Genomic DNA, 26,492 nt, shown 5'->3' with positions numbered 1-26,492 from the left:
TTTAGTTAATAATATGATTTTTATCCTTTAGCTTACTAATGAGGTGAATTACATTGATAGATTTTTTTTACACATTTTCTTACATTACTAGGAGAAACCTCATGTGAATATGATTTTTTAATACGCTGTTGGATTTGATTAGCTAATATTTTGTTTAGGCTGTTCACACCTACAATCATTAATGAAATTGACTTATACATTTTTTTCTTGTACATACCTCCTTATTGAGTTTTGAAATCCATGTTTCACTAACTTCATTAAAAAAAAAACAGCTGGACAGCTTTCACTCTTTTTCATACTTTTTTTGGAATAACTTAAGACAGAACTCATCACTAAAACCACCTGGGCATGTTTTGTTGTTGGTTTGTTTGTTTCGTCTTTTGTTTTTGGAATGTGAGATGTTTGACTAATACTTCTAAGTTTTTAAACTAATTATCTCTCCAAGTTCTTGGTTTCTTGTTGCATCAGTTTTGACCCTTTATAACTTTCTAGGAATTTATTCATTTCATCTGAGTTTTAAATTTTAGTGGCATAAAAATCTTCAAAAGACTCTTTATTCTTTTTAATCTCCACTGTATCTGTAGCTATTTTCCCTTTTTCATTTTATTTTTTTCAACTTCTCTATTTCTTGATCAGTCTTGCCAGTGATTTATTTCTGTTATATTTTTAAATAACCAGCTTTTAGATTTAAGATCCGTATGCATGTTTATTTATCCCCATTGAGTTCTTAAATGTATCAGTATATCCTTCCTCTAACAATCCAAATGCTTGAGCGTGTTTTCATATCTGTCTGGACTCCTCCTTACTTCTACTCTATCCATTTCACCTCCGCTGAAACAAACTCTGTTCAGATTTTGGTTCTGGATTGTTATGAATAGGCTTTCCTTTTTCTCTTCTTTTATTATAGCCTTTTATTTAAGACAAAAATAATAAATTTTACTCAAATATTTAATCAGCCTTACTTTTCGTATCTCCAGCATTTGTCACTTCTTAATTGTGTGCCTACTCTAAATTTTCAATATAGGATTTTGTAAGGCAAACCTTCTGAAATCTCATATGCCTGAGGAAGTTTGGTTTTTTTTTTCTATCATACCTTCACATATGAATTGCAATTTGATCAGAGATATAAAATGCTGGGTTCAAATATTTGTTTCCTTTCTATTTTAGAATATTATTCCATTGTCTTCTCAAATTCAGTGTTACCATTGAGAAGGCTGATGTCAATCTGATCTTTGTTCTTCTGTAGGTGGTCTGCTTTCTTTCTAGAAGCTTTTAGAATGTTTTTCTTTCTTTTTGACAATCTTACACTTCACTATATATCTTGGAGTTCATTTATCCTTTTATCTCCAGTTTGACACTCTATAAACCCTTTAAATCTGAAGTGTTTTATCTTTCATTCTGAGACATTTATCTTCATTATTTCTTTACACATTTCCTTCTATTTTTATTTTCCCTTTTCAGGACTTCTATTAGCTTTGGAATATGTATTTTATCCTCCAAATCTCTTAGCTTTTTCGTTATGTTTTCTTTCTCTTTATCTTTACCTTCAATCTTTTCAGAATACTTCAATCTGATCATCCAATTCCTTTATTTATCCTCAGCTCTATCTATATCCCCCATTCATCCCATCTGTTGTATTCTTACTTTCAACTGTTATATTGTTCATACCTAATATTTCTACTTAATTCTTTATGACATTTTTTTCTTTTTTCGTATTGTTAATATCTTTCCTTACCTCCTTAAATAAAATTATCATGCTTAATTTAGGTCCATCTATCTTAATAAATCTGCATCAGATGATTGATGTCATACTGCCTGTGGTCTTTCTTTCACATTAGTCTTATTCTTTAATGAATGGATATTCTGGCCTGTGAGCTCATGTTCCTTTGGGGTTCTCAGCTGCTCTCTCTGGTAATGTGTGTATTAGAGAAGAACCAAGTACATGTGAAGGGGTAGGTAATGATTACTCTGTGACACTATAGGGGAGAAGCAAGAACAGAACTTCAAAACTATCTTCTAACCCACCCTCTTTCTTTTTTGTACTGTTTTTATCTGGTTTTCTATCAGGGTAATGCTGGTCTTATTGAATGAGTTGGGAAATGCTCTCTCCTCTTCTATTTTCTGGAAGAGATTGTATAAGAGATCATATTGGTGATATTTTTTCTTTAAATGTTTGGTAGAATTACCAGTGAAGCCACCTGAGCCTGGAGATTCTTTTTCTAAAGGTTTTAACTACAGATCCAATTTCTTTAATAGTTATAGTACTACCCAGGTTATCCATTTCATCTTGGGTGACTTTTGGTAAGTGGTGATTTTTAAGGAATTGGTCCATTTCATCTAAGTTGTTGAATTTATTTACATGGAGTTGTTCATACTATTCAATAGGACAGGGATGTGCAATCCCTCTATAGAGAGGGCAGTGACTTTTGTCAAATAGTAATACAGTTTGCCATAGGTTGTAAGATGACATTGTGAATTTTATAGAAGGACCTTATGTGTCACTATATACGGGATTTGATCTGGCCCATTTTTAATCATGTTGTCCCAAATGTTTTCAGAAAATCTAACTTTAATTTCCTTTTGCATAATCATAGGGGGGATATAGTGCTCACATGGCATCATACATTTAACAAATGTTGATTGAGCATCTACTGTGGGTCAGACACCGTTCTAAGTGCTGAGGACAGTGATGAACAAGATAAGCCAGATGACTACCCTCATGACACTTACATTCAAGGGGATGAGGCAGTGGGAAATAGACAAAAGAAGGAAATAAGGTAATTTCAAGTAATGATAATACATTTTAAAAAATAAACAGAGTAATGGTGTAGGGACAGATGTGAAGAGCTAACTTCTAGGAGAGCTCCTATGGTAGGAAGGCTTTCCTATTGTCACTTGCCACTTCCTCCCCTCATCTTAACCCTCACCTCAACTACAGTGGTCAGAAAAGGCCTCTCTTTGAGCTGAGACATTTGAGCCAGGACTTGAATGATGAGAGTGAATCACACAAAGAAGAGCATTCCCAGGCTAAGGAAGAGTAATTACTATACCCCAGGGGAGGAATAAGTTTGGCGTGTTCAACAGATTAAAAGAAAGCCAGTGAGAAAGGGGGAGTACAAGGCGGAGACAGAACATGCAGAGCTTTGTAGGCCGTGGTGAGGATTTTAGATTTTATTCTAATTGCAAGAAGCCATTGCAATTGGAGCCATTGCATTGGAGAAGCCATTAGAGGGTTTTTGGCAAATGAGAGACAGGATGAGATACGATCATATTTGCATAAAAATGATCACTCTGGTTAAAAAATGGAGAATGGATACAAGTGTTGCCAGAATGGCAGCAAGAGACCAGGTAGGAGGCATTACCATGACCCAGCCCTCTCCTTGCCGTATTGAATCAAGAGCCACTGAGAGGGGCCAGGCTGACAGCTGCCAGGCTGTGACCAAGTAATCTGCTATTGAATTGGGTCTCCTGATATAAGTGAATCCAAGGGATAGTAAGGAAAATTATGTCAGAACATTTCTTTGCTGTTTAGGTGCCTTTAGCTGTTCTTCAAAGGGAAGATTTGGAAGCCTGTTGCATTTGCCTTGGTGGGTAGAAGGCAGGTGATCTGCAGAGCTTAAGGACCTTCCTCAGCAACTCTGTTTAAGGTGAAGACATCCAAGCTATTTCTCCATAGATTCTCCATTCCCATTACCTCCTTAAAGGCTGTTGTCACTTCTCTTCCTGGATTCCCACTATACCTCCTGAATGGGGTCTTACCTGCAGTCTCACCTCCATCTAATTTATTCTCCACTCTACAGTGAGAATGATCTTTCTATAAACTTGAGCTTAAAGTCCATCCATGGACTCTCCATCCTATTTCCTTCAGGAAAATGTTCAACTCCTTAAATGCCATGATCCAGTTGCTCTTACCTCCCCAAGTCTCTCCTCATCCATCCAACCCACCTCTTGCTCTTGTCTCCTGCCTAAACCTGCAGTTTCCAAAATAGGCCATGCTTTTGCATAGACCTGGAACACCCTTCTTCCACCAATTTGTGGCTAACTTCAACATCAGTTCCTAAAATAAGAAGTACTTTCTGATTCACACTTGCTGATCCCTGCCCCATCCCAGGATCCACTGCTCACTCTACCCTCACCAGCCCCAGGCTTCATTGCATGCCCACTTCCCTGTTTTGATAGCTCTTTATGTTTATCCCTTTTTGGAGCATTTGAACTTGGGATTATGTTTGTCTATTTCTCCACCTTAGTATGAGCAACCTGAGAGATAGGACTGTGTCTTTTTCTTCTTTATATGCCCATTTCTTAGCCCAGTATTTAGAAACCAACAGACACTTCCTACATGCTGGTTGAATGCATACATAAAAGAATAAACAGGCAAATGAATTGGAAGATGCTGTGAAGGAGGCTACGGCGGTAGGTTTGACAGCCTGTGTTGGCTGAACTGAACTGATAATTTTGCCCTGTCCACAGCCTCAGACTGTCCCCCACAAACCTGCCAACCACAAACTCACTTCTGGGGAAAAAAATCTAAGTGCTAGTGGCCAGAGGTGGTCTCACTTTTGCTTCTATGGGGCAGCACACTTTGCTCTGCAGTAGCAGAGAGACCTGCCACGGCTGTTCTCAGAGAGAAACACTGACATTATGGCTTCAGTCCTGATGCTAAGACCATAATAGTGGGCAGTGAGCAGACACTCTCCAAACCCATTAACTTGGACGATTTTGAAGGCTGCATCCAAGAACACAAAACAAGTAAGTGTCAGGGCAGGGACAGAAAAAGTCTCTTCCTTCACTCCCGGCTGGCTGGGGGCTGTTTGCACTGTGTGTCATGTAGCACACTTCGCTCTACTCAGCATTCAGCCTCCGGATGCCCAAGGCAAACCAATTTCTGAGCAATTCTGGAGAGTGCCCTGGTCCTGTTGATCTCACAATTACATCTAGAAACACTTAACCATGAGACATTTCAGGGTACCAATCACTTGGCATTGCTTTCCTCTTAACTTGGTAATCACTGCAGCCTGTACTAGAAAAAAAAAATGCCTCTTTGTCAGGCCAGGCTCTAGTTATTGCACCAAAGAAAAGAAAAGCCTCCCAGCTTTGCTCTTGGCTCTAACATGTCTGCTTTGGGAAAAATTACTGGAATGATCTATGTTAGAGTTAAAGGTGAGTTTCCAATGATATTAGATAGTATGACATCCAGAGAGCTAGGGATGCCCGAAATCTGCCCTGGCCATCTCCTAAAAATGTGTGAAGCCACAGTAGACATGCAGTGAACACTGCAGAACAGGAATCAGTGTATTCTTTATTAATAGCTAAGCCCAAATCCAGTAACCCCCAAAGCAGAACTTCATGGTAAAAACTGGAACACTGGCTTAAACTCAAAGATAAATAGAGTCTCTTATCCCCTCTCACCCAATCTAAATTTGGGGACCAGCCCATTCAAGACATATCTACTGGGAAGAAGAGAGGGAATGAAATGGAGAGAGAAGGAAAGGGAGGAAGGGAAAGAAAAGAAGGGAAGAGGGGGGAGAGAGAGAGAGAGAGAGAATGAAACCAAGACAATGTCTGTTTATCCACCTAGCCATATGGCTCTAGGCAGAGAAAGCAGACCACCAAGCCCATTGGGGTCACTGTCTGCCTTACTAATTCCACCTCTTGGCCTCTCTGAGAAGAGGAAAACATACCAGATAAAGAGTGGAGTTCAAATCCAGCCGGTCTTCAGACTCGTCTGAGGAGCTTTGGTAAAACATCATTCCCCACCACCCACCCCCCAACAGTCTGATTCAGTAGATCTACTGCAGAGCCCAGGAATCTGAATTTTAATTAAGTTCCCAGTTTGGGAACAATTAGTGAGCCTCTGCTTCCTCTCGTCTGGTGAAAAGGAATAATTTTATTGAGGACTGGTAGTGTGAGGCAAAACTTTGGCAGTATTAACAGCTGGAGGGGGGCGGAGAGGAATGGTTTCATGATAAATGTCGTGTCTTCTCCAAACGCCCAGGATCTGAAAATCCCAGCTGGATGAGCAAAAAGCTTGTTGATTTTCTTTCCATTAATGCCACAGACTAAATTACAGTAAATCAAATGCATAAATAACCAGGTGACCTTGCAATTTGTCAAAGGTAAGACAAGTGCACCAGCAACTATGCATCAGCCACCTCCCCACCCCTCTACCTGCCCACATCCCCCCCTCTACCCCATCCTACCTCCCCACCCCTCTATCCCCTCCCACCTCCCCACCCCTCTACCCCTTCCCACCTCCCAACCCCTCTACCCCCTCCCACCACCCACCCCTCACCCCCCCAACCCCACAACAAACTTGGTGAGCATACCACCAGCCATCCCAATGCAGGGATGGATTTCTTCCTGGAAGGAAGAAAGTGTGGCCTTCCTTTCCCAGGGTGCAGTCTGGGACCTTAATCCCATGCAAACTTTTGACACCCCTTAGATCACACTTTTTTCTTAAGTTGATTTTATTCCCATTTTCTGACTTTAAAAAAATGAATCCCTCTTTATATGACAGTCCTTCAGATATTTAAAAACTTCTCTTCTCCAGAGCAAGTCATCTCAGTTTTTTTGTCTTTAGTAGGTCTACCTTTAAAGCAACTCATACGTTTGAGCCTTTTAAAACTACCTATAACTTAAATATTAAATCATCTACATTACCAAAGTGAAGGAGACTGTATAAGATCATGTATTTACCTATTCTGAAGTTTGGTTTGCTTTTATATGTTTACTTGTATGAGGTTGTCGTTTTGAGGTTTGGGGCAAGATGTCCTGTTGGGGACACGTTGGGTATTGGGAAGAAATTTGGGGCTTTGGCCCCTTTAAGGAGCTGAGTTGAGTGAGGAGAAAGGGCTCTTAGTGCATAAGGTAGGAGTGAGCTGAAGACCAGAACATTTTGTGCTGATCTTCTGAAATGAGAAACTCAGGCAGTGAGAGAAGAGGGGAGAAAGGAAGGCAGACAGGCTGGTTCCACCGGAGACAAGGTGGAGAATGACCTGGAAGCCAGGAAATAATCGCGATGGTTCCAAAGCAACAGGGAGAGGGGAAGGAGCTCGCCCACACCTGTCCCCCGAAACGTAACCATAACCTCCAGGGACAGGTGGGGTCAGGAGCCAACGAGGTCTAGGATGTGCTGGAGATGAAAGTGCAGAGCTTTCCTGCAGCTATTAAGGAAATCAGTTTTGGGGCGTAAAGATACTTAATTTGAACATAGAACTTTTTGAGGTCACTTTAACCGTTGAGGCTTTATATGCTTATAAGATAAACACAGACATTAATCCTTTGCTGTGTGGATAGAAGCAGATCCAACGGACTGTATCACACGTTATATTCCCTGTTTTAGTAGAGTGCAGGAAGCGCTTGACTTGAGGTCTGAAAACTGGAGCTCAAGTGACCGGAGGAAGTCATGTGATCTTTCTGAGTGCAGCTTCCTTCTCTGCAAAATGTCTTTGATCTGTAACAATCTGCCTTCCTCTCGTTTCTTGCAAGAACTAAATGAAAATAAAAGCACGCTTTCCAGAATACAAGTTCTATAGAAATGTAGTGCTATTCCCTGGAGTAACCACGCCTGAAGGAGGCCATGCCTTTGTTCTAAGCTACCTTAAACAGAAGCGCCCTTGACCATGGTGTGGCTGCAAGCTGGACAGTCCTGGTGCTGGGAGGAGTTAACAGATCTCCAGGGCTCTTGCATAAAGGCTACTGAACCCCAGCAGCCTCTTCCTAACACAGGCTGCTGCACTGATGATCTGTGACAGGGGTCTTAGATGACCTGGGCATTCAGCAACACTATCTCACCTTCCTTGTGTGGCATTATGCTGTCACTTGCCCTGACCCACAGGCTGACTTTCCAAGTGGCCCTCTGCCACACCTGTAGTGCACTGGTTCTGTCACTAGGGGACACTGGAGTGACTGACACATGAGGTCCCTACCTAGCCTCTCTTCATAACTCTGCTTCCGTTCCAGGAGGCTGAGCCACACCAACCACACCACACTCTTCACTGACCCAGGAGATCATTACATTTGCAGAGCACCCAAACCACTTTTCCTCGCATGGCAAGCTCTGCCTTTTACTTGCTCTGTCAGCTCCTGCAGTCCAGAAAATCTTCTCCCGTGGGATCTGTGCTTCTTGACTTGCCTACTAAGCATGAAAATTTGCCCTGAAGCTAAGCTCTTCAAGACACATGATTTAAGCTTCTCTTTCAGCTAATTAGATATTGTTCTACAAATTGGGCTGTTCTCTCTGAAAGATGAGCAGCAATTTATCTCTCCTGCCCTCTCCTTAAACTTAAACTGAACTGTAACACACAGCCATTCGATTGTTTAGTCCAATCAGATTATTTTGCACGAGGAATGGATATCCATCTTCTTGCTAACATTGAGCCTGTTTGGACGTTCCTTACCGGCTGCTGTGAAGATGGCAGAAGGCTCAGCTCAGATGCCTCTCTTCCTTTTGAAGGTGGGCCCTACAGTCATCTATTGTGGCCCATGCATCCATAATCATGGCCTGAGTAACCAATCGCTAACTGCAGTAACACACCTTGACCCTTGTGGGTGGGGGGGATGTTTATTATCCCCATTTTACTGATAAGAAAACTGATGCCCAGGAAAATCAGGCCACTTGCCTAAAGCCGAACAAATAGGTAAGTGGAGGAGCCAGACTGTGAACCCATCTCTTTGGTCCTCAGATCCCATGAGCCTGTATATTATCTGATAAATCAGCCTCAGTTGAAGAGGGGAAATGCAGGATGGTGCAGGGTTCCCACACACTGTTTGAGATCCAGTGAGGATTTCTTACAGCTCTTAATGAAGTAACATGAGGCTCTGTAAAATCTTCTCTGATCCAAGGGGCTCTTACACATAGTGGGAGAAAGGACTCTTTCTGAAAGTTGCCTCTTTTCCTGTGCAGGGGGCCGGATATTCCCTCATCCTCAAGACTGTGCCCAGCATTTGATGAATGGAGACACTCTGAGTGGGGTTTACACCATCTTCCTCCATGGAGAGCTAAGCCAGAAGTTACAGGTTTACTGTGACATGACCACGGACGGGGGTGGCTGGATTGTAAGTACGTGCGCCTGTCCTCCATGCAAACATCCTGGGTGTTCTAGTCCACCCTGCTCAGCAGCTCAGCGCCTAGCAACCCAAACTTCACCATCCTCTGGCCATCCTTTCATCTACCCCCACATGTCCAACTTAGGGCTCTTCATTGCCCTCAGGGCCCTTGCTCAGCTGCCCAATCCTAGGTTTGGCCAGGCGGAGGGAGGAAGAAGCATATTAAGGTTGCAGTGGCCCGGCCCAGTGAAGGGGCCCCAGGAAGACTGCTCCTTCTGTGGGGACAGTTCATGCAGGAGGGTGCCAGGGAATTGGACTAGGGGCTCACTTAGGCCCACGGGTCTTGCGTGCTGAAGACTACAGCTATAATAAAGGAATAGAGGAGGCAGCTTCTCTACAGGAGGAGGAGAGCCTCTATGCAGAGGTGATTAGGATCTTTCTACTGGAGGATTGCATATGCAGGAGCAGATGAGGGGCAGAACATGGATAGCCACTTTTAGTTACAAAGACCACCCCTGTCCCATCCTTCCCTGGCCTCCCCGGTTCTTCCCCAGAGCTGTCACAGCCTCCAGGGAGCACCAGTGGTTGGGAAAAGAGAGACACCATTTCCTGTCACCACCCTCCTCCCATGTCTGATAGGGCAGTACAGAGGGAAGAGAAAGGGCAGCCTCACAAATGGTCCCACCTTTCAGGGCAGGGCACTGGGCGGGGGGAGAGTTCTAGCAGCCTGGCCCTAGAGTGGGCCTGAGTCGGTGCGTGGTGGAAACCCAGCCCCTCCACCTACCCTCCTGTGGATCCCCCTCCAGCGCTGCTAATACACAGCGCCAGATTTTTCACGGTGCAAAATGGATAGTTTTTGAATGGAGTTAAATGGTAGCTGTGCTCCTAACAGCTACTCTTGGGAGACATTTTCTTTTATGTTTCTGACATATTTGTGCCTCCTTCTTAAAGCATAACTAGAACTTGAAGCTGAGGCTGATGTATTGGAGGTTAAATGAAATTAGCACTTAGCTCGGAAAGTGAATGATATGCAGTTGCTTTGCCTGCGATAGGACAATGACAATTATGAGCTGATTTGAAGCTGGTCCCATTCTTTTGGTGAGAAATGCTTTCTCCTGCATTCCATGGTGCAAAAAACTAATTTGAGAGCCAAGCCTAGTTCCCCTGACTATTTGGGGGTTTGATATATCCTGAATCCCTTCTACATTGCAGGGGTGCAAATTAGTGTCAACATCACACCATGGTCTATTCGTCAGGGGACTCTGCACTTCAGAAGGGCTCTGAGCATCTCCTACAAAAACGGCTGTGCAAATACCATGCTCTGTACTGTGGTGTTCCTTATCTGAGCATCTTTGTCGTTGCAGATATAAAACTCCGTTATAGCAATTTCACTCATTAGAGTTCATTTTCCTTAGCATTTTTTTCATGATTTCCACCTTTCTCTTCACAGGTATTCCAGAGGCGGCAGAATGGCCAAACTGATTTTTTCCGGAAATGGGCGGAGTACCGTGTTGGCTTTGGGAACCTGGAGGATGAGTTTTGGCTGGGTAACGCCTCCTGTTTGCTTTCCCTTGGAGTGATGCTCTGGCTTTTTGTGCCTCTCTCTCCTTTCTGTTTCCATCTGGGATTATCCAAAACCCCGTCGAGAAGCTGACAGCTCGTGAATTGCTTTCAGTACCTCTTGCTCAGTTTGGCTCCACGATTGATCTGTTTTTATCTTATTGTGGTGTTTTCCTCTTTGCTCGGTCTCTTCCCATCCTCATTAATAGTCTCTTATGCTGATGGATCTTGACATGAGGCAACTACAAAGGGAGTGAACTGCCTGGTTGGGGAAGGGGGCACAGGGAGCAACAGGCTAGTTGGTCATCTCTCAGAAGCGAAGCCCAGCCAGCCAGCCTGCGGGTCAGCAGAGAAATGAGGCAGTCACTCTACTCTAGTTTCTGAAAGGAGTGTTATTACCTGACTTGAGAAGGGAAGGGATAAAATGAAAATGGCATTAGAGGTGACCAGCAATTTCCTGGAGGTCTGACACAAGCAGGAGGTGTAGATTGAGAACTGAGCTGGTGTGAGAAGGTAAACACACCTGACCCGGGCAGATGGCCATGGAGCCAATCCCAGAAAGCAAGGGATTTATTCTTACCTGCATCTGCTTCTTGGTGAGATTTTCATAGTGATTATAAAGGGAGGCAGGGGCAAGGCGAATAATTGTGTCCCAAATTTGTGGTCTCTTGTCTGTCTCCCCTGTCACTAACTCATCCAGGCCTCACTGTCTTTTTCCTGGATGCTCATATAACATCCTCCTAACTGGCCTCCCTGCCTCCAGGACCACCCACTGTCCACATGGCCACTAGAATGATCTTGCTCACACCCAAAATCTGAGCAATGGCTAACCTCATTTGTAAAACTTTTCAATGACTCCTTGTCACCACCAGGTGAAGGCCAAGCACCTTAGCTAAGGTACCCAAAGCCCACTCTAGGATACCTCTGGAGCCTATTCCCCACCACTAAATGCCTCACTCCACTCCCGCCACTCCAACACCAAATTCCAAGCACTTAGAGCTACTAATGTTGCCTCTGCAAGGACCACTCTGCCAGCCAACTATTCCCCTCCCCTGTGCCCTTGCTGTTCTGTGCATATTCAGAGACGCAGCTATACATCTCTTCCTACATAGAACCTATCCTACCCATTTTTCTCACCCTTTGCCTGGGGGAGAATCGACCACTCCCTGTTTTGTGGCCTAAATCACAGTGTCCACTTTCCTTTTTGCCTCTCTTGACTATACCATGTAAACTTCTTTTAGGGCTGGGACCACATCATATTCATCTTTTAACCCCATTGCCTATTGCAGTGCCTAGAAATAGTAGGTACCTAAAATATAGATATCAATCAATCAATGAATGATAAAAATTTATTAAGAACCTATTAGATGCCTAGATCTGTGTTTCCTGATATAAGTAATAAAAATACAAGGTAAAAAATCATATAAAAACATTGAGAGAGAAGTCAAGTGAATAGGAAAATATCCTTACCATCTAAGAGTTTGCAGACAGCTTGGGAGACAAGTGTAATGCACATGAATTAATGCACCCACGGTACGGTGCTCATGTTTCCCAAACCTCAGCCACTGTGTGACACTTTCACAACTTTTGTCATATCTGTGAAATATCTGAACTATTGTGCCTTAAATTTTCTATATATCACTTATTTTATTTAATTAAATCTATTTTTTGTGAAAATGGAAAGCTAATTATCATGTACCACAAATAAAAGGGAGCCTCAAAAATAAATGCAATGAAAAGAAACAATAATATTATTAAATGACAGATAAATACGGAGGCTCCAAGCCTGTTGTTGTTGCCAGTGGTGGTAGTAGTGTTAAAAATGGAGATTAGAAAGTGTTGAGTGTTGGGCCGGCCCCGTGGCTTAGTGGTTAATTGCACGCGCTCCGCTGCTGGCAGTCCGGGTTTGGATCCCGGGCGCGCACCAACACACTGCTTCTCCGGCCATGCTGAGGCCGTGTCCCACATACAGCAACTAGAAGGATGTGCAGCTATGACATACAACTATCTACTGGGGCTTTGGGGGGAAAATAAATAAATAAATAAAATCTTTAAAAAAAAAAAAAAGAAAGTGTTGAGTGTTAAAACATAAAGTATAGAACCAAACTGACACTGAATGTCAAGGTTAGGATCAGGGTTAAGCCTTCTCCTTAATCTATTAATAAAGAGATAGAATTTGGAAATCCCTTTCTCCCTATATACTCAAAATTATTTAGTACTATTCCCAAAATATTTCTCATATCATCAGAGATGTCATCCCACACTGGGAAACACTGTACTAACCTATGAGCTACTGACAGGAAAGCCACAGATATTCAGAGAAGAAAGAGTTCAGCTTCATGGAGAAGGCACCGAGGGATGAGTAGGAAGAATGCAGAAGGGAAGGGGACAAGAAGGGAAGGAAGACAAGGATCCTTTTGACATGTGCAAATGGAATAGTAAAGAAACCATCCAACTAGAGGGAAGGTGCAAGTCAGGGAAAGAAGAAAATGAGGTTGGGTGGGTTGAATGAGGGCACGTTATGGTTCTAAAGTACGGAAGAGAAGTCTCGACTTACTGCCTTAGGTACTAGGTAGGCAGCCAGTGAGGCCTCTTGAATAGAGGCCTGCCTTGATGATGTGCACTTTGGCAGCAATACTCAGGTTGGGGGTAACACTCTGACCTATGGTTTATGTCCTAAGTTGAAGCAGAGCCTGAGACTGGGATTCTTGTTCAAGTGATTTATCCGAGGAGTGCTCTCAGGAGAAGAGGAATGGGGAAGCAGGATAGAGCAGGGGAAAAAGTGCAAAAATAGGGTCTCGGTGGGAGATTAGCTTCAGTCTGCTCCTCAGGGAAGCTCTGGAGCACGAATTGCTCCTCAGAGTTGGTCCCCACTGGGGCAAGGGGGCTGGGCTTTTGTACCCCCTACAGCAGGCATTGATGGAAGTCTGCCCCAAGCCATGGGGGAGGGAGAGTGTAGCTTCCAGGGGGAAGTAACTCCCGTTTGGTCAAGGGCAATTATCCAATAAGGAAGCAACAGTGAGTTGTTAGCAGCCAACACTTGTAGCAGCTAAGAGATGCGTCCACCATCCAATTCAGGGCATCTGGGCAAGGCACCACCAGGATCCCGTTCATCCACACAAGCACAAGTCTAGGGTAGCTTGTGGGTCAGCAACCCAGCAAACAGCAAACAGCAGTCAAACAGCATTTGACTTATAATCAGTGTACTGCTTTAAATTTCAAACAGGATAGGGAAGCAGAAGGATCCAGGTGACCCTCAGCCAATCATTTCACCTCTCTGGATTTCAGCCTTCTTTTCCACAAAACAAAGAGACTAGCCTAAGTAATCTCCAAATTCCCTTCCATCTCTGCAATTCTTTGATTCTAAATCAGGGCATATTCTGGTAGGTATCAGCTGCCACAGCAAAGCAAGGGGACCCCAGTTCCATAGGCAGATAGAAATCAGGAGGACTCAGAGATCACCAGCAATACAAGGTGAGTAGCTCAAAGTCTGGGCAAATGGATCAAAATTGGAAAGTCCTGGGGCACAGCCAGCCAGGGCAAGCAGACAAGAAAATACATATGAGAAAATATCACCAAGGAGAATCTGGGCTCTGCCTGAACACTGGACTCACGGAGGTTTGCACCGTACAAGAATCTACTGGACCAAGGCCTGGGAAGCTTAGAGGCCAAAGAGAGAGCTAGTGAGTGAGGGTAACTGCCTGGAAAGACCAGTGAAGAGGTAGCAATGCCAGCTGTAGCAGGTAGATCAGAGAGAAGGGAACCTGTCAGGAGGCAGGTGACAGTGCTCCCTGACCTGGCGATGGGAGCCACAGGAGGGCTGGAGGCTGAGAGAAGGAGAGGCAGTGTGATGAAAGGTGAGATCTTCCTTCGCAGGTATCCAGGTTCCAGACATCTTGGACCCCTAGGTCCCGCTCTGACCTCCTCTGATCAGTGTTTCTTCCTCTTGCTTCCTATCACTCACTCCAAAGGACTCATGACCATATGATGCCTCTTGTCATTTTCACCCAACACCATGGTTTGGTATGGGAGATGGTGGGGGACAGGGACAGGAATCCCGAGGCTCAGGGCTCGTCAGTTGCTGGGTCAAGATTAGGTATTAGCACCCCCGAGCTGCTCTGTGGTGGGAACTCATGAGCAGACCTGGGCTGGCCTTTTAGCAGGAGGAATTTCAGAGTCTGGCAGGGTCTGTTTGATAACCACCTGGGAAGGGCTGAGGGCAAAAGCAATCTGGATACCCCTCCTCCTCTCTATAACATCTGTTTTGAGGCCACAGTCGCATTTTGCCTCTCATTTCCAAAACCACTGGGGCTAGCTGACTGCATTGTCTGCTCTTCTCCACAGGGCTGGACAACATACACAGGATCACATCCCAGGGCCGCTACGAGCTGCGTGTGGACATGCGGGACGGCCAGGAGGCCGCCTTCGCCCACTACGACAAGTTCTCTGTCGAGGACAGCAGAAGCCTGTACAAACTGCGCATAGGAGGCTACAACGGCACTGCAGGTACCCTGGCCCCTGAGCAGACCCCGAGGGCGATAGGCATGCAGCAGGACCAGGGCCCCCACATTCTAGGCCTGAGCTGCACCGGGCAGCAGCAGCACCCACAGAGTTCATGATTTCCCTGCTAGCCAGTGAGGAGGCAGAGGGCTGGGAATCACTGGCTCTGGTCCAGGCTGTCCTAACCACTCAGGTGACCTGAAATCAAATTCTCACGACTTCGGTTTCCTCATCTGGAAAATCATAATAGCGATGCCTGCGCTACTTCACAGAGAAGTTAGAAAAAAATGTGATAAATGCAGTGAAAGTGCTTTTAAAGTTAAAAAAATGTGCAATGTAACGGCAAGGGATGATTTTTCATGTCTAGATTAATCAATATGTGCTCTTATCCAATTAGAGCATAATTATCTATTGTCTGGGTAGAAATCGCCCCTGCAATGACATCTCGGAAAACCATCTTTGAACTAATGAACATAAAACAGATGACCCCATATTCTGAGATGACCCCCTCATCAGCAGTAATCGTAACACTCCCATGAAGCACAAACAACAGCACTTAAATGTTCCTCAGTGGCCACATTTCTTTTCATTCCTCCACAGGAACCACATGCATGGTCACGTTTTCCATATAGATTTTTATGACACTTCTACCAAATACAACAACCATCTCTGTGAGCTCTGTTGCATTAATAGTTTAATTGGAACATAATATCAATTCTGCTTCTTAGGCTTTGCCAGTCTCTTTCCTGGGTTCTATTATAGTGCATTTCATAAAACCTGTTTTGCCAAATATTCTACCGTTTCGTACATGGAGTTATTGGTCCTTTCATTAACTCCAATTTTAGGGCTAAATGCTAGCGTATAATTTTAGTAACTTTTTTATGACTCTTGGAATTCGGAAGATCATCAAGGTGTTGCCTTTCCAAACACTGCATTTGTCCAATGATTTTCTCTTCTCAGCCAGGTATTGCTACTCCGAAGGGAAGAGACGCTTTCCTTTGTTATTGTTCATATTAGATGTTATTCCCAATGGCAATCAGACCAGCTCGAAGTGCCCCCAACACAAGGTGTAATTGACACACTTTGGGAATAAAATAGCCATTGAAATGGAGGGTATTAAACAAAATTAAACAAAAGCATCTCTTATTTCTCCCATGGAAAGAGGAGCAGGCCCTCCCACTCCCTCACGTATCCCACCTTCCTCTTCACCTGCTCCAGGCCGATGCTTTTTTCTGTCTACTTTGGGCCCAGCCACTGCTGCCTATTTGCAGCTCTATCTCCGCTACCCAGCCCCACAGAGGTCAGTACTGCTGGACTGCCTGTGTTCTACACTCATGTCTCAGAAGCAAACCCCGCCAACAATTTGGCCAATCATCATAAATTAATTGCAGTCTGACCTCTCACCTCAAACATGTGGTTCAACTTCCTCAAAAGATGAAAACCTGGGTGTATGTAGGCTGCCCCCTTCTCTAGCTAACTCCACACAATGGTTGTTCTTTCTAGACTGGAAGGTCTCCAGGGAGGAAGAGCCCATTCTCTCTTTCTGGCATTTACTATTGCCCAATTCTCTGGGCCTTTGTTTTTAGTTGTTTCTCATTTTTACTGGCCCTGCTGGCAACAATCCATCCCCATCCCATGGCCTCCAATCCAAGTTCAGCCCCTTCTCCTGTCCCCATTTTCAAGGCTCCAGAAATCCAAATCTCTAACTAGGACTCTTGTTGGATTAGAACTGAAAATCCCAAATCAAGTTATCAATAAGAGGTTGTTGAGCAACTCCTAAAAGTTCTTTGTGCAAACTGTGGGGACTTGAAGCATAAGACATAGCCTCTGTAAGAACTAAACATCTATTTAAAGAAAAGAAACAATTAGGAAGTAACTCACCACAAAAGAAATGGTACTCACATCCAGTTTAATGGGCGTTCAGAGAAGGAGAGTCCGAGTGGTTGAAGAAGGCTTCATGAAGCCAGCAGCATTTGACTGGGATCCAATCAAAGGAAGGCAAACCCTAGAAGAGGAGTCACAGAAGGAGCAGTTACTGTAGAGGGAGGGAAGGCATGAAGGGCCTGGCTGCCCAGGGCAGGGTGTGAGCTCAGAATAAATAGAAAGAAGACTGATGGAGTAGGATGGAGCCAGATCCCAAAGGGCCTTAAAACCGAGAGGAGTTCAGTCTTAATATGGTGGGCGGTGGGAGCCATGGTGGGTCCTGAGTAGCATAATGGAGGTGGGGTTGTAGGAAGATCCATTTGGCAGCCATAAGTGGGATAAAGTAAATCTGAGTGAAGAACAGAGACCAGCTGGAGCTGCTGCATTAATCCTGGTAGGAGATAATAGGAGCCTTGTCTAATGTCAGGAATTAAGAGAAAGGTATAAATCTGAACAGGGGTTTGAGAGAGAAAAATGAAGACTTAGATAATGTACTGAATATGTGATGTGGATATATGAAGCAGAAATGGGACAGGGAGCCAGGTTTTGAGAGGAGATAAAGACCAACATTGGGATCAAACCTGAGACAACACAGGCCACATCAGAATGGAAGCTGGAGAGAGTTGTTCCAGGAGACTAATAAGGGCAAATTCTATACTACAGAGGGATAAGCAGGAGAGGAGAAGATAGGAATGTGGGTAGAGACAACATAGTCAAGGAATTGATGGTAAAGAAAGGGTCACTAGATAGTACGGTTAATTCAAGAATTTTTAAGATAAAGGATATAAGTATGACTTAGGACAGGAGGAGGTGAAAATGCTAAAAAAAAGTATTAAAAAAAAAGAAAAAATAAGAAATATTTTCTGCCTTCTCTAGGACCTGGAGGAGAAGGAAAAGAATCCGTTGCAGGTGGTGAGATTAGCTCTAGATGGACACAAAACCTGATTCATTGGAGACTAGGAAGGGAAGATGAAAATGATGTGATAGAGACAATGACATGTTGAGTTAGGGACCCAACTGGCCCGAGGGGATCAGCCTTCCCCATAAAATAAAGATCATCCCCCAAGAGTTCACTTGTGGTGGGAAGCATTGAAGGCATTGAGTGGCCACTACAAGTGTGGACTTGGAAGCCACGGAATCAGAACTATGGTCTCTCCTAACTTAAAGCACCCTCAGAAGCATCTAAGATAACCTTCACTCAAAAGCATGAGCCCCTTCACAGCGTCTCTAAGCACAAATCCTGCCAAAAGAGTGGCTAATAGTTATAAATTAATTACAGTCTGATCCCTCACCTCAAATACTCAATTCGTATGAGTCCCCAGCACAACATTCCAACAAAAGAACACCCAGCCTCTGTTTGCCTCTGAGAGTAGAGATCTCACCACATCTCCAGCAGTCTATCCCATTTGTGAACAGCTCTAATATTTAGGTGATTTCTCCTCATACATTTAGCCAAAATATGCCTCCTTACATGTTTCCACCTACTGATCCTCATACTTCCCCAAAGAGTTCACTTAATTTTTTTTTTTTTTTTTTACTCAATAGCCCATGAGATATTTGGAGACAATGATCATGAACTTGGTCTCCCCTTCAAGCCTGCTCTTCCCCAGGATACAGCGCCGGTTTTCCCAACCACTTCTCCTCTGACACCATTAGGATTTTTTTCATTATCCTGTTTCCTATGAACAGGAACTCTTGTTTTCTGATGTTTCTCTTCACATGTGGCACCAAGTGCTAAATGTGGGGTTTTGAGTGTGGGCTGACCAGGCATGATGAGCCATGGAGAAAGCCAGGCTGCATGGTGGTGACCCAGATTGGCCCAGGTCACCATGGCTCATCACTATCTCCTCTAGAGACAAAAGAACCATGAATGTCTGTGTCCCAGTGCAGGCCTGGAGGAAACACACAGGGGTGGTGAGGTGGAGCTGAGTGGACAGAGTTCTGAGCAGAAGTCAGAGGAGTGAGGAAATGAATTAGAGAGAGAAGCATGGAAGTAGTTGAACCCAGGGGTAAGGTGGAGTAAGAGTTTAGCGTAGCCTGGCTGATGAACCGGGTAGAAATGGGAGAGGTAAGTGGAAGATCACTTAAGCGGAGGCCAGGTTTGTTGGGAGGGGGTCAAATGTCCAGAAAACCCTGACAAAAGAGTGACAAATTGAACAGCCTCACAAATGTGTCTTTTTTCCAGGGGACTCCCTCAGCTACCATCAAGGACGCCCTTTCTCCACAGAGGACAGAGACAATGATGTTGCAGTTACCAACTGCGCCATGTCATACAAGGGGGCTTGGTGGTATAAGAACTGCCACCGGACCAACCTCAATGGAAAATATGGGGAGTCCAGGCACAGTCAGGTAGGTGAAGTTCTGCCACTGTTATGAGTGACCCAGAGCTGTGGAAGCCACAGTCCCTTAGGTTTATGTTTTAAATGCACATGTGGATCTTACATTTCCCTTTTAAAAAGAAATACTCAGAGTCTCGAGAAAGGACTAGCATGAAGATGAAAGTAATGCAGACACTGGGATAGGGCAGGACTGAGTAGAAGCCAGAGGAAGAAAAGGAAAGCATCTAGTCTCAAGAGCTAGAACTCCCCCTGAGAAGCCCTTGACAACCAGTCAAGTTCCATTTCATTTCCTCATCTAGAAGATCCCATGAAGAGCTTATCAATTCCAGGGACAGCTTCACTGGCTCAGCTTCATCCTAAGAAGTGACCTAGGAAGGGAGAGATCAGAAATACCAGTGTAAACTGGGCTATCTTTCCTCTAAGAGACTATAAGTCCATAGGCTGGGCTGGGTGATAGGCTGACCAACTGGACCAACTGAGACTTTCCCAGTTTTAGCACTGAAAGGCCAGCAGCCAGGGAACCCCTTAGTCTTGGGTAAACCAAGATGGTTAGTCAACATAGGTGGAAACCACCTGACTCTCCTATCAGGAGTGAGCAAACAGTTACTCTTTTTAGAATGCTTCTACACTGTTGGGATTTTGAAATTCAACACTGGTTACTGGTGCATGCAAATCCCAAAAGCCAGAAACCTAAAGCTGGCAATAAGGAACGACCTGCAACACATTCCCAATAAAGACCCAGGCCATGGGCACGTTTAAAAAGAAAAGCTGGCAAGAGACTCTCTTCTTTTGACCTTGTTGGCAACTTGGCCATAAGCTTCATGTTAATGGAAAATGGCCAAATCCATACCTTGGACCCCCCACTCCCATCATTCCCCTTCTTTTCAAGCTGGGGGTTCTGTTGAGGGGGCGGGGTGATCTGATGTGCTTTTCTTTCTCTTTCCAAGGGGATCAACTGGTACCATTGGAAAGGCCACGAGTTCTCCATCCCCTTTGTGGAAATGAAGATGCGCCCCTACAACCACCGTCTCACGGCGGGGAGGAAACGGCGGTCCTTGCAGTTCTGAGTAGTGGGAGGCTGCGAGCCAACTGACCTTTTCTGTCATTTGTTTGTATTTTATAATATGAAGCAAAGGGTGGGGGGTAATAGTAACGTGCTTTGCAACATATTAAGAGTGTTTAAAGGAAGAAGGATGTAGCAGGAATCAGTTGAGGTTCAGCCGCTCATGGTTTCTGCTGCCCCTGGGCCTGACCCTCAGTCTCCATTCTCCCCCTGCCCAGTCATCCTTAACCTTCCCCTCTTTTCCCACCAAGGAGGAAAAGTGGGAAGCCTTCTTAAAAGATCAATTCAAAGGCAAGTCCTGGAGTCAGACTGTCATGGTGACAGGCACGTGCCTTCTTTCCTTGCCCTCCTTCTGAGATGCCCTACATCCGGATGTTCATGCCTAGTCACTGCCTTTGATGGCCAGGTTCTCACACTGGCCCAGAGAAGAAACCTCAGCAAGAGAGCTTTGCAAACAACTCCCCTTAAGAGAAAACACATTAACTTCACTCTGTCCCGACAAGCCAAGTCCTCTTAAATGGGCCAAAGATTCTCATCTTCTGACACTCTTACTCTTACCAGCTGAGTGTCCTCTGTTACCTTTTGAGAGTTCTGGCCTCCTTTCCAGCCCCAATCGATCCTGTGCCTACTTGCATCCTACCCTGAGACCCCCATGGCCCCACAAGCCCAACCTCTGCTTGAACTCTAGTTCCTGAGGCATCCGTTGCCCATGCCTGGCCCTGAGCTGCACGGTGGCTGTGTCCCTATGGGTCATAAATCACTGCCCCCTCCCTCAGGTCAGAGAGCAACTTTCTTTGGGAGTGGGAAGGGGAGATGGTTGTGAGTTTTAGCACGTTGGGGTCAGGCATTAAGGAAAGGACAGAAGAAGTGGAAATCAGGGCACCTGCCATTGAGATGACAGGTCCCGTGGGGAACACAGATCTTACCTAGCTCCATTTTCTCTATTTCTGGATTTTTTTTTCTGAATTGCAAACTGAAGTTCTCATTTCTGTCTCAGCCAGGCTCTCTTTAGTGTGGGCAGTGTAATAAGAGTCAGAAGGAGAAGTTATATGACCAGCCAGCCAATATCCCGACTGATATTCCCTGGGAAGAGGCAGAATTTGGGGGTTTTGGTTGGGGGTTCTTCTCTTTTTTCGTTCTCTGGGAAACAGGAATGACCTCCTTAATGAGGTGAGATCATGAGAAGCCTTTCTCTACCTTCTTTTGTTATTCCGCCTTTGAGAGGAAAAATGAAAAATGCCAGAGGAAATTACATTTAGAAATCCAGAGGTGAAGAGGGGCAGACTGTGGGCCTACCTCCGTCTTATGAGATGTGCTGTCTTCACTAGCATGATTTGATTTTTAAGCCCAAGAGAGCCGGAGGTTCTAGAAGCCGTGATCCTTCAACTTCTCCAAATCATGTTGGCTGCAGCTGTCCTACAGCATCTGCCGAATCCGTGCCCATTTCCCCCTGCTGCCTTCTCCCTTTCCTCTCCTTTTCTATAATGCCCATGTTTAGTCGAACTGGAGCATCTTGTACTTTTCCCAACCAATTACTGGATCAGCCTGTGAGCAGGCAACTTTCTAATGGAAACATCCACAATCTAACCAAGCTCTGAGGACCAGGAAGGGACGGTCCCTTGGGTGGATGACCACACTTCTGAAGTGATGAGGATGAAGTCAGCTGCCACTTCCTGCAGCCACTCTCCCTTCAGCAGGCCTCCAAGCCCTTGTTCACTGCTGTGGTGTGGGTGTGACTGACAAACCCGGTGCTAAAAAATGGAGGTGATGTTTTTACTTCTCAATTCACCGTGGGCTTTAAGAAAACTAGGAGAAAGAGAAAGAAACAGGAACAATCCTTTCAAGAAACCTGTAAATTAAGTAATATTCAGCTAGAGAGTGGGACACCACTGAACAGTAGGAAGCAACTGAATGAGGAACTTGGGGGCTGAGCTGTAGGCCCACTGCTGCCATTTTGTTGCCTATATGACATCAGGGAGGTCTCTTCACCTCTCTGGGCCTCAGTTTCCTCACGTATTGAATGAAAGCTTAGATTGCAATGGCTTCTAACTTCCCTTTCAGTGTTGACAGTCAGTAATGCTGGTCTCTGATCTGAAAATCTGCATAGAAATTGGCATTGGTGAGAGAGCACAACTAACTAATGAAAATTCACCAGAATCCTTGCTTTACTTGAATGGAAGAAGGAAGGAAGGGAGGGAGGGAGGGACGGCGGGAGGGAGGGAGGGAGGAAAGAAGAAAGGAAGGAAGGAAGGAAGACTGATTTAGAAGTCATAAGTAAAACACACACACAGAGGAGAAAACATTGCAAAAAAGATTCCGCCAAGTAAGAGGCTGAACTCATTTTGTCCATAACAGCAGAGCCCGAGGACCTGGGTGGTGCCAGTACAGCCCACCTCATCAAGGGAACTGAAATGGGAAAAGATTGTGAGTCCTTGTGTCGTCAGTTCAGGTGAAAGCCAAAAAACATCAGTGGAAACCAAAACCTGCCTTTTATTGGAACCATTTTACTCTATGGAACATTTTTATAAATAGTTTCAGCAGCATTGTCTAGATTCATTTTAAAGAATTTTAAAGCAAGAAAGGGACTTCAAAGATGAGCACACCCAACCTTCTATAAAAAGATTTATACATTCTTTTTATTAAATACAGTGATTTTCTCACAAGCTTTCACCACGTTTAAGAGACACTGTGCTCATTATCTCCCCAAGGCCCATGGTCAACTTGACTCAAAGTTTTGTAACTTGACTCACTGATTCCTGCTTATCCTGTTCCTCCAAGCACATGGGCTCTTCCCACGGGTGGATCCAGTAAGCACTACTCACAAAGCACTCACCCTGAGCACACCAAAGTTTCCCTCAAGGGACTCAAAAGAAATAGAAGTGAACCCTGCTCCGAGACAGTTTAACTGCAGACACATCAGGATATGTACTTACAAAAACAAAAGCACTCTATCCCTGATTGCACTAGACCGACTGCCTAGACCCAAGATCCAGACAGTTTTTTCTTTTTGCATTTCCCCATCAGATAAAGATAGTTTCCAACACAGTAAACTCACATTCTCCAGGGTTATTTCTGGAAGGTGAGGGGGTGGATGTAAAGGGCGGGCTGGAGAGACAGCAAATCTGTGGAAAACTGCTGGCCTTTAGACCAGATTTCACTGGAGGAGGGAGACTTTCTAAGTGTGACCACGAGGTGGCGATCACAGACCCCAGCCACCTCCTGATCATGGGGTTGAGGACAGCAAGTCCCTCCAGGTTTCCAGGAGAACTCATACCAAACCAGGACCCAGGAAAATTGGCCAACTGATTTGCACAGGAGATTGATTCGTAAAAGAACAACAACAAAAATGGCAGCAAGAGAATGCAGAGCAAACTTCCATAAATACAGTCACGTGTCGCTTAATGAGGGGGATGCATTCTGAGAAATGCATCGTTAGGCAATTTTGTCATTGTGTGAACATCATAGAGTGTCCTTACACAAACCTAGATGGTATAGCCTACTCCACAACTAGGCTGTGGGGTACTACTCTTATGGGACTACCGACATGTGTGAAGTCTGTCATTGACCAAAACGTCCTTCTGCAGCACATGACTGTAATGACTATAGTTAAATCCACCCTACCCTTCACCTACCAGCTCCTCCACTCCACTAGTCATAAACTGGTAAGACACCTCATACTCTGTTCCCTTCCACCTGGGAACCAACCAGCTCCCCGCACACTGAAACTGTTGTTTCAAAGACAAACCTGAAGAACCAAGGTTGCCAGTAAGGCCAATGACAAACCAAACAATCCTAATCACATTAGACTTTTAAAATCCAGGCCCAGAACAGAGCTGTAGATTATGGGACAAAAAGTCATTATGGAATCTTTTCAAAGAGCCCTTTTAAAAGCATCAGTTAAGAAAGGGCTTATGAGTTCCTCCTTGTCCTCTGGAACCTGTGAGAACAGTGGATGCACCAAGCTGAAGGGGTTGAAATGGACTAGCTGGTGACCCAGATTTGCAAATACTCCTGAGGCATGAAAACATTTTTCCTTTTTTTTTAACTTCATCTCAGAATTTCAGGAAAGGTGGAGCCGCTTACTCAGGATATATGCTTTTCTACGGCTTACTTTCTTATTACCAGACTGCTCTTCAACCTAATTCCTTACTTCCATTTCTTTCTCTCCAAAGGGGGCACTCTACTTGCATCTCACTATCCACTCTTAAAACTTTGATAAAGAAGCTTGGAAAGATTCACACTTCAGTTCAGTTTCAATAATTTCGCAGAGGGTGGGGCAATTTGCTTGCACTTGCCTCAAACTTGCCAAGGCTACAAGAAGGGGGCTTTGGGACCTCAGAGGCCTGGGGGAATCTGTAACGTTTGGGAGTCTGCCTCTTGCACAAAGCTCCAGATACCAGAAGCTGCTGACTCGGCTCTGCCTAACCTCCCTGGGTGGTCCCTTTTCCTCCAGGTCACAATGACAGAGAGGTTCTATGCTCTGAGGGAAGATGAGTCACAGGGCTGGCTTCAGGATTTTGCCTATAGCCTCTCTCTGGCTGTACATCAGGGTCCTTTGGCCAAGATCCTCAAGATCTTTGACTAAATGCTTCCCTAAACCTTTGTTTCTTCCATAAACCAACCCTGCATGGATGTGATAAGGTCTCCCTCAGCAATACCAGAGCATTTTGGCATGAGCAGGCCAAAGAGAACTCACGGACCAAATGAAAACCTCCAAAAGCAAGTAGGGAAAAGACTCTAGTATACTTTGCGAGGGTGTGTTGGTGTAGCTTCAGGTCCAGTTGGAAAGAAGGGCTCTGGTTCATCCTAATTGTATCCACACTGGATTCGCTTATGTCTGTTCTGTATTCTTCAAGCTTTGAGAAACAGCTGGGAAGAAGAAAAAATAAAATATAAAATATGAAATAACATAAAAAAGAAGCCAATGGATCATTGGAGACTAAAAGCAAGGCTTCTACAGATGGCGCCAGAGTAAAAATGCAGAGACCAGTGAGGGGCCAGGGGAAAGAGATCACATTAGTTCCTTGAGTTCTGGCCCCCAAACTCCCACCAGAGCTCCTGTCAGTTCACCTACATCACCTGAGGAGAAACTAAGGCACCAGAGGCCTGTCACAGAAAAGAAGCCGCAGGGCTTTCTGTGCTTGCTCAGCCAGTCCTGCCTGGACCTCACTTTTTCTTCACAAGCAGTCACAAGCCTGACTTGTCATCTCCAGCATTTCTGATTAATTTTTCAAGGTCACTCCTTGCCTGAAGCATGACTTCATTGCACCTGCAACACTTCATTGTCCAAATGTCCTTGGCAAACCTCACGGTCTTTGGACGGCATTGCATTTTCTCCAAACCGGAAATCCTCCCTCCTTCCCCAAGCTTAATAAGGCTACTGAAGAGCACGCAAATAGCACAGCTCTTGTTCCTCAAACAAACTCTGCCCCTCTGTTAACTTAATAAAACAGCCCCTCATTGTCTGGGCTGTGAGGCTGGGCTGATGCTGAATTTCCAGTTCAGAAACATTTAACTCTTTCAGTCTCGCTGGATCAACAATCTCAGGTACTGGCATTGGCTCATTGGCACCATGCGCTCAGGGGAGGCAGTGCAAGCATCCCTGGAGGCCTGGAACACCTAAGCCACAAGAAAGGGTTTAGGTCCAGGTGCATGGCCAGGAGGTAAAGGCGTGGATGAGAACTATTGTTTTCTTCCCGTCACTGGTTCAACAGCCCCCAGGGAGACCACGTGTTGCTTTTTAACATCTTGTCATTGAACACTAATATGTTCAACACTGCCTCCAAAAGGCCAACACACCTTCAGAGATGGAGGGGACTCTGGAAATCATCTAACCCCAGACCTCTTATTTCATACTCCAGGAAACTCAGGCCCAGAAAGGACAGGCAACTTGCCCAAGTTCACACAGCTAATTAGTAACAGAGCTGAGATCAGATCTGGCATAGGCTTTTTAATTTTTCTCTCCCCAAGCGAAGACTAAGAGAAATGGTATTTATTGCACACCTACTATTTTCCAGATACTATACTAGGAGCTTTCCATATGCTACTTTGTTAAATCC

At 44.8% G+C, this 26,492-nt stretch overlaps 1 protein-coding gene and 1 long non-coding RNA gene across 3 annotated transcripts in view; one reads left to right on the top strand and one right to left on the bottom strand.

Annotated features, from left to right (window-relative positions):
• The window catches only part of TNR (tenascin R), a 78,832-nt gene extending 58,376 nt beyond the window's left edge, over window positions 1-20,456 (top strand). Inside the window, exons 17-21 of the mRNA XM_004425011.3 lie at window positions 8,906-9,057; window positions 10,499-10,595; window positions 14,953-15,114; window positions 19,217-19,380; window positions 20,318-20,456. Coding sequence (XP_004425068.1) covers window positions 8,906-9,057; window positions 10,499-10,595; window positions 14,953-15,114; window positions 19,217-19,380; window positions 20,318-20,437 — 695 coding nt within the window. The 3' untranslated portion in view covers window positions 20,438-20,456. The remainder of the gene's footprint in view (window positions 1-8,905; window positions 9,058-10,498; window positions 10,596-14,952; window positions 15,115-19,216; window positions 19,381-20,317) is intronic.
• Window positions 1-26,492, bottom strand: part of LOC147917756 (uncharacterized) — a 160,613-nt gene that overhangs the window by 125,619 nt on the left and 8,502 nt on the right. For both annotated transcript variants that reach the window (XR_015548826.1, XR_015548825.1), the window contains exon 2: window positions 17,011-17,113. This is a non-coding gene — a long non-coding RNA (uncharacterized LOC147917756). The remainder of the gene's footprint in view (window positions 1-17,010; window positions 17,114-26,492) is intronic.

This window comes from Ceratotherium simum, chromosome 2, assembly GCF_057802395.1.
Source record: "Ceratotherium simum simum isolate JZ-2026a chromosome 2, ASM5780239v1, whole genome shotgun sequence".
NCBI classification, from domain to species: domain Eukaryota; kingdom Metazoa; phylum Chordata; class Mammalia; order Perissodactyla; family Rhinocerotidae; genus Ceratotherium; species Ceratotherium simum.
Note: the sequence above shows the minus strand (reverse complement) of the source record. Positions and strands in the feature narration are given on the sequence as shown.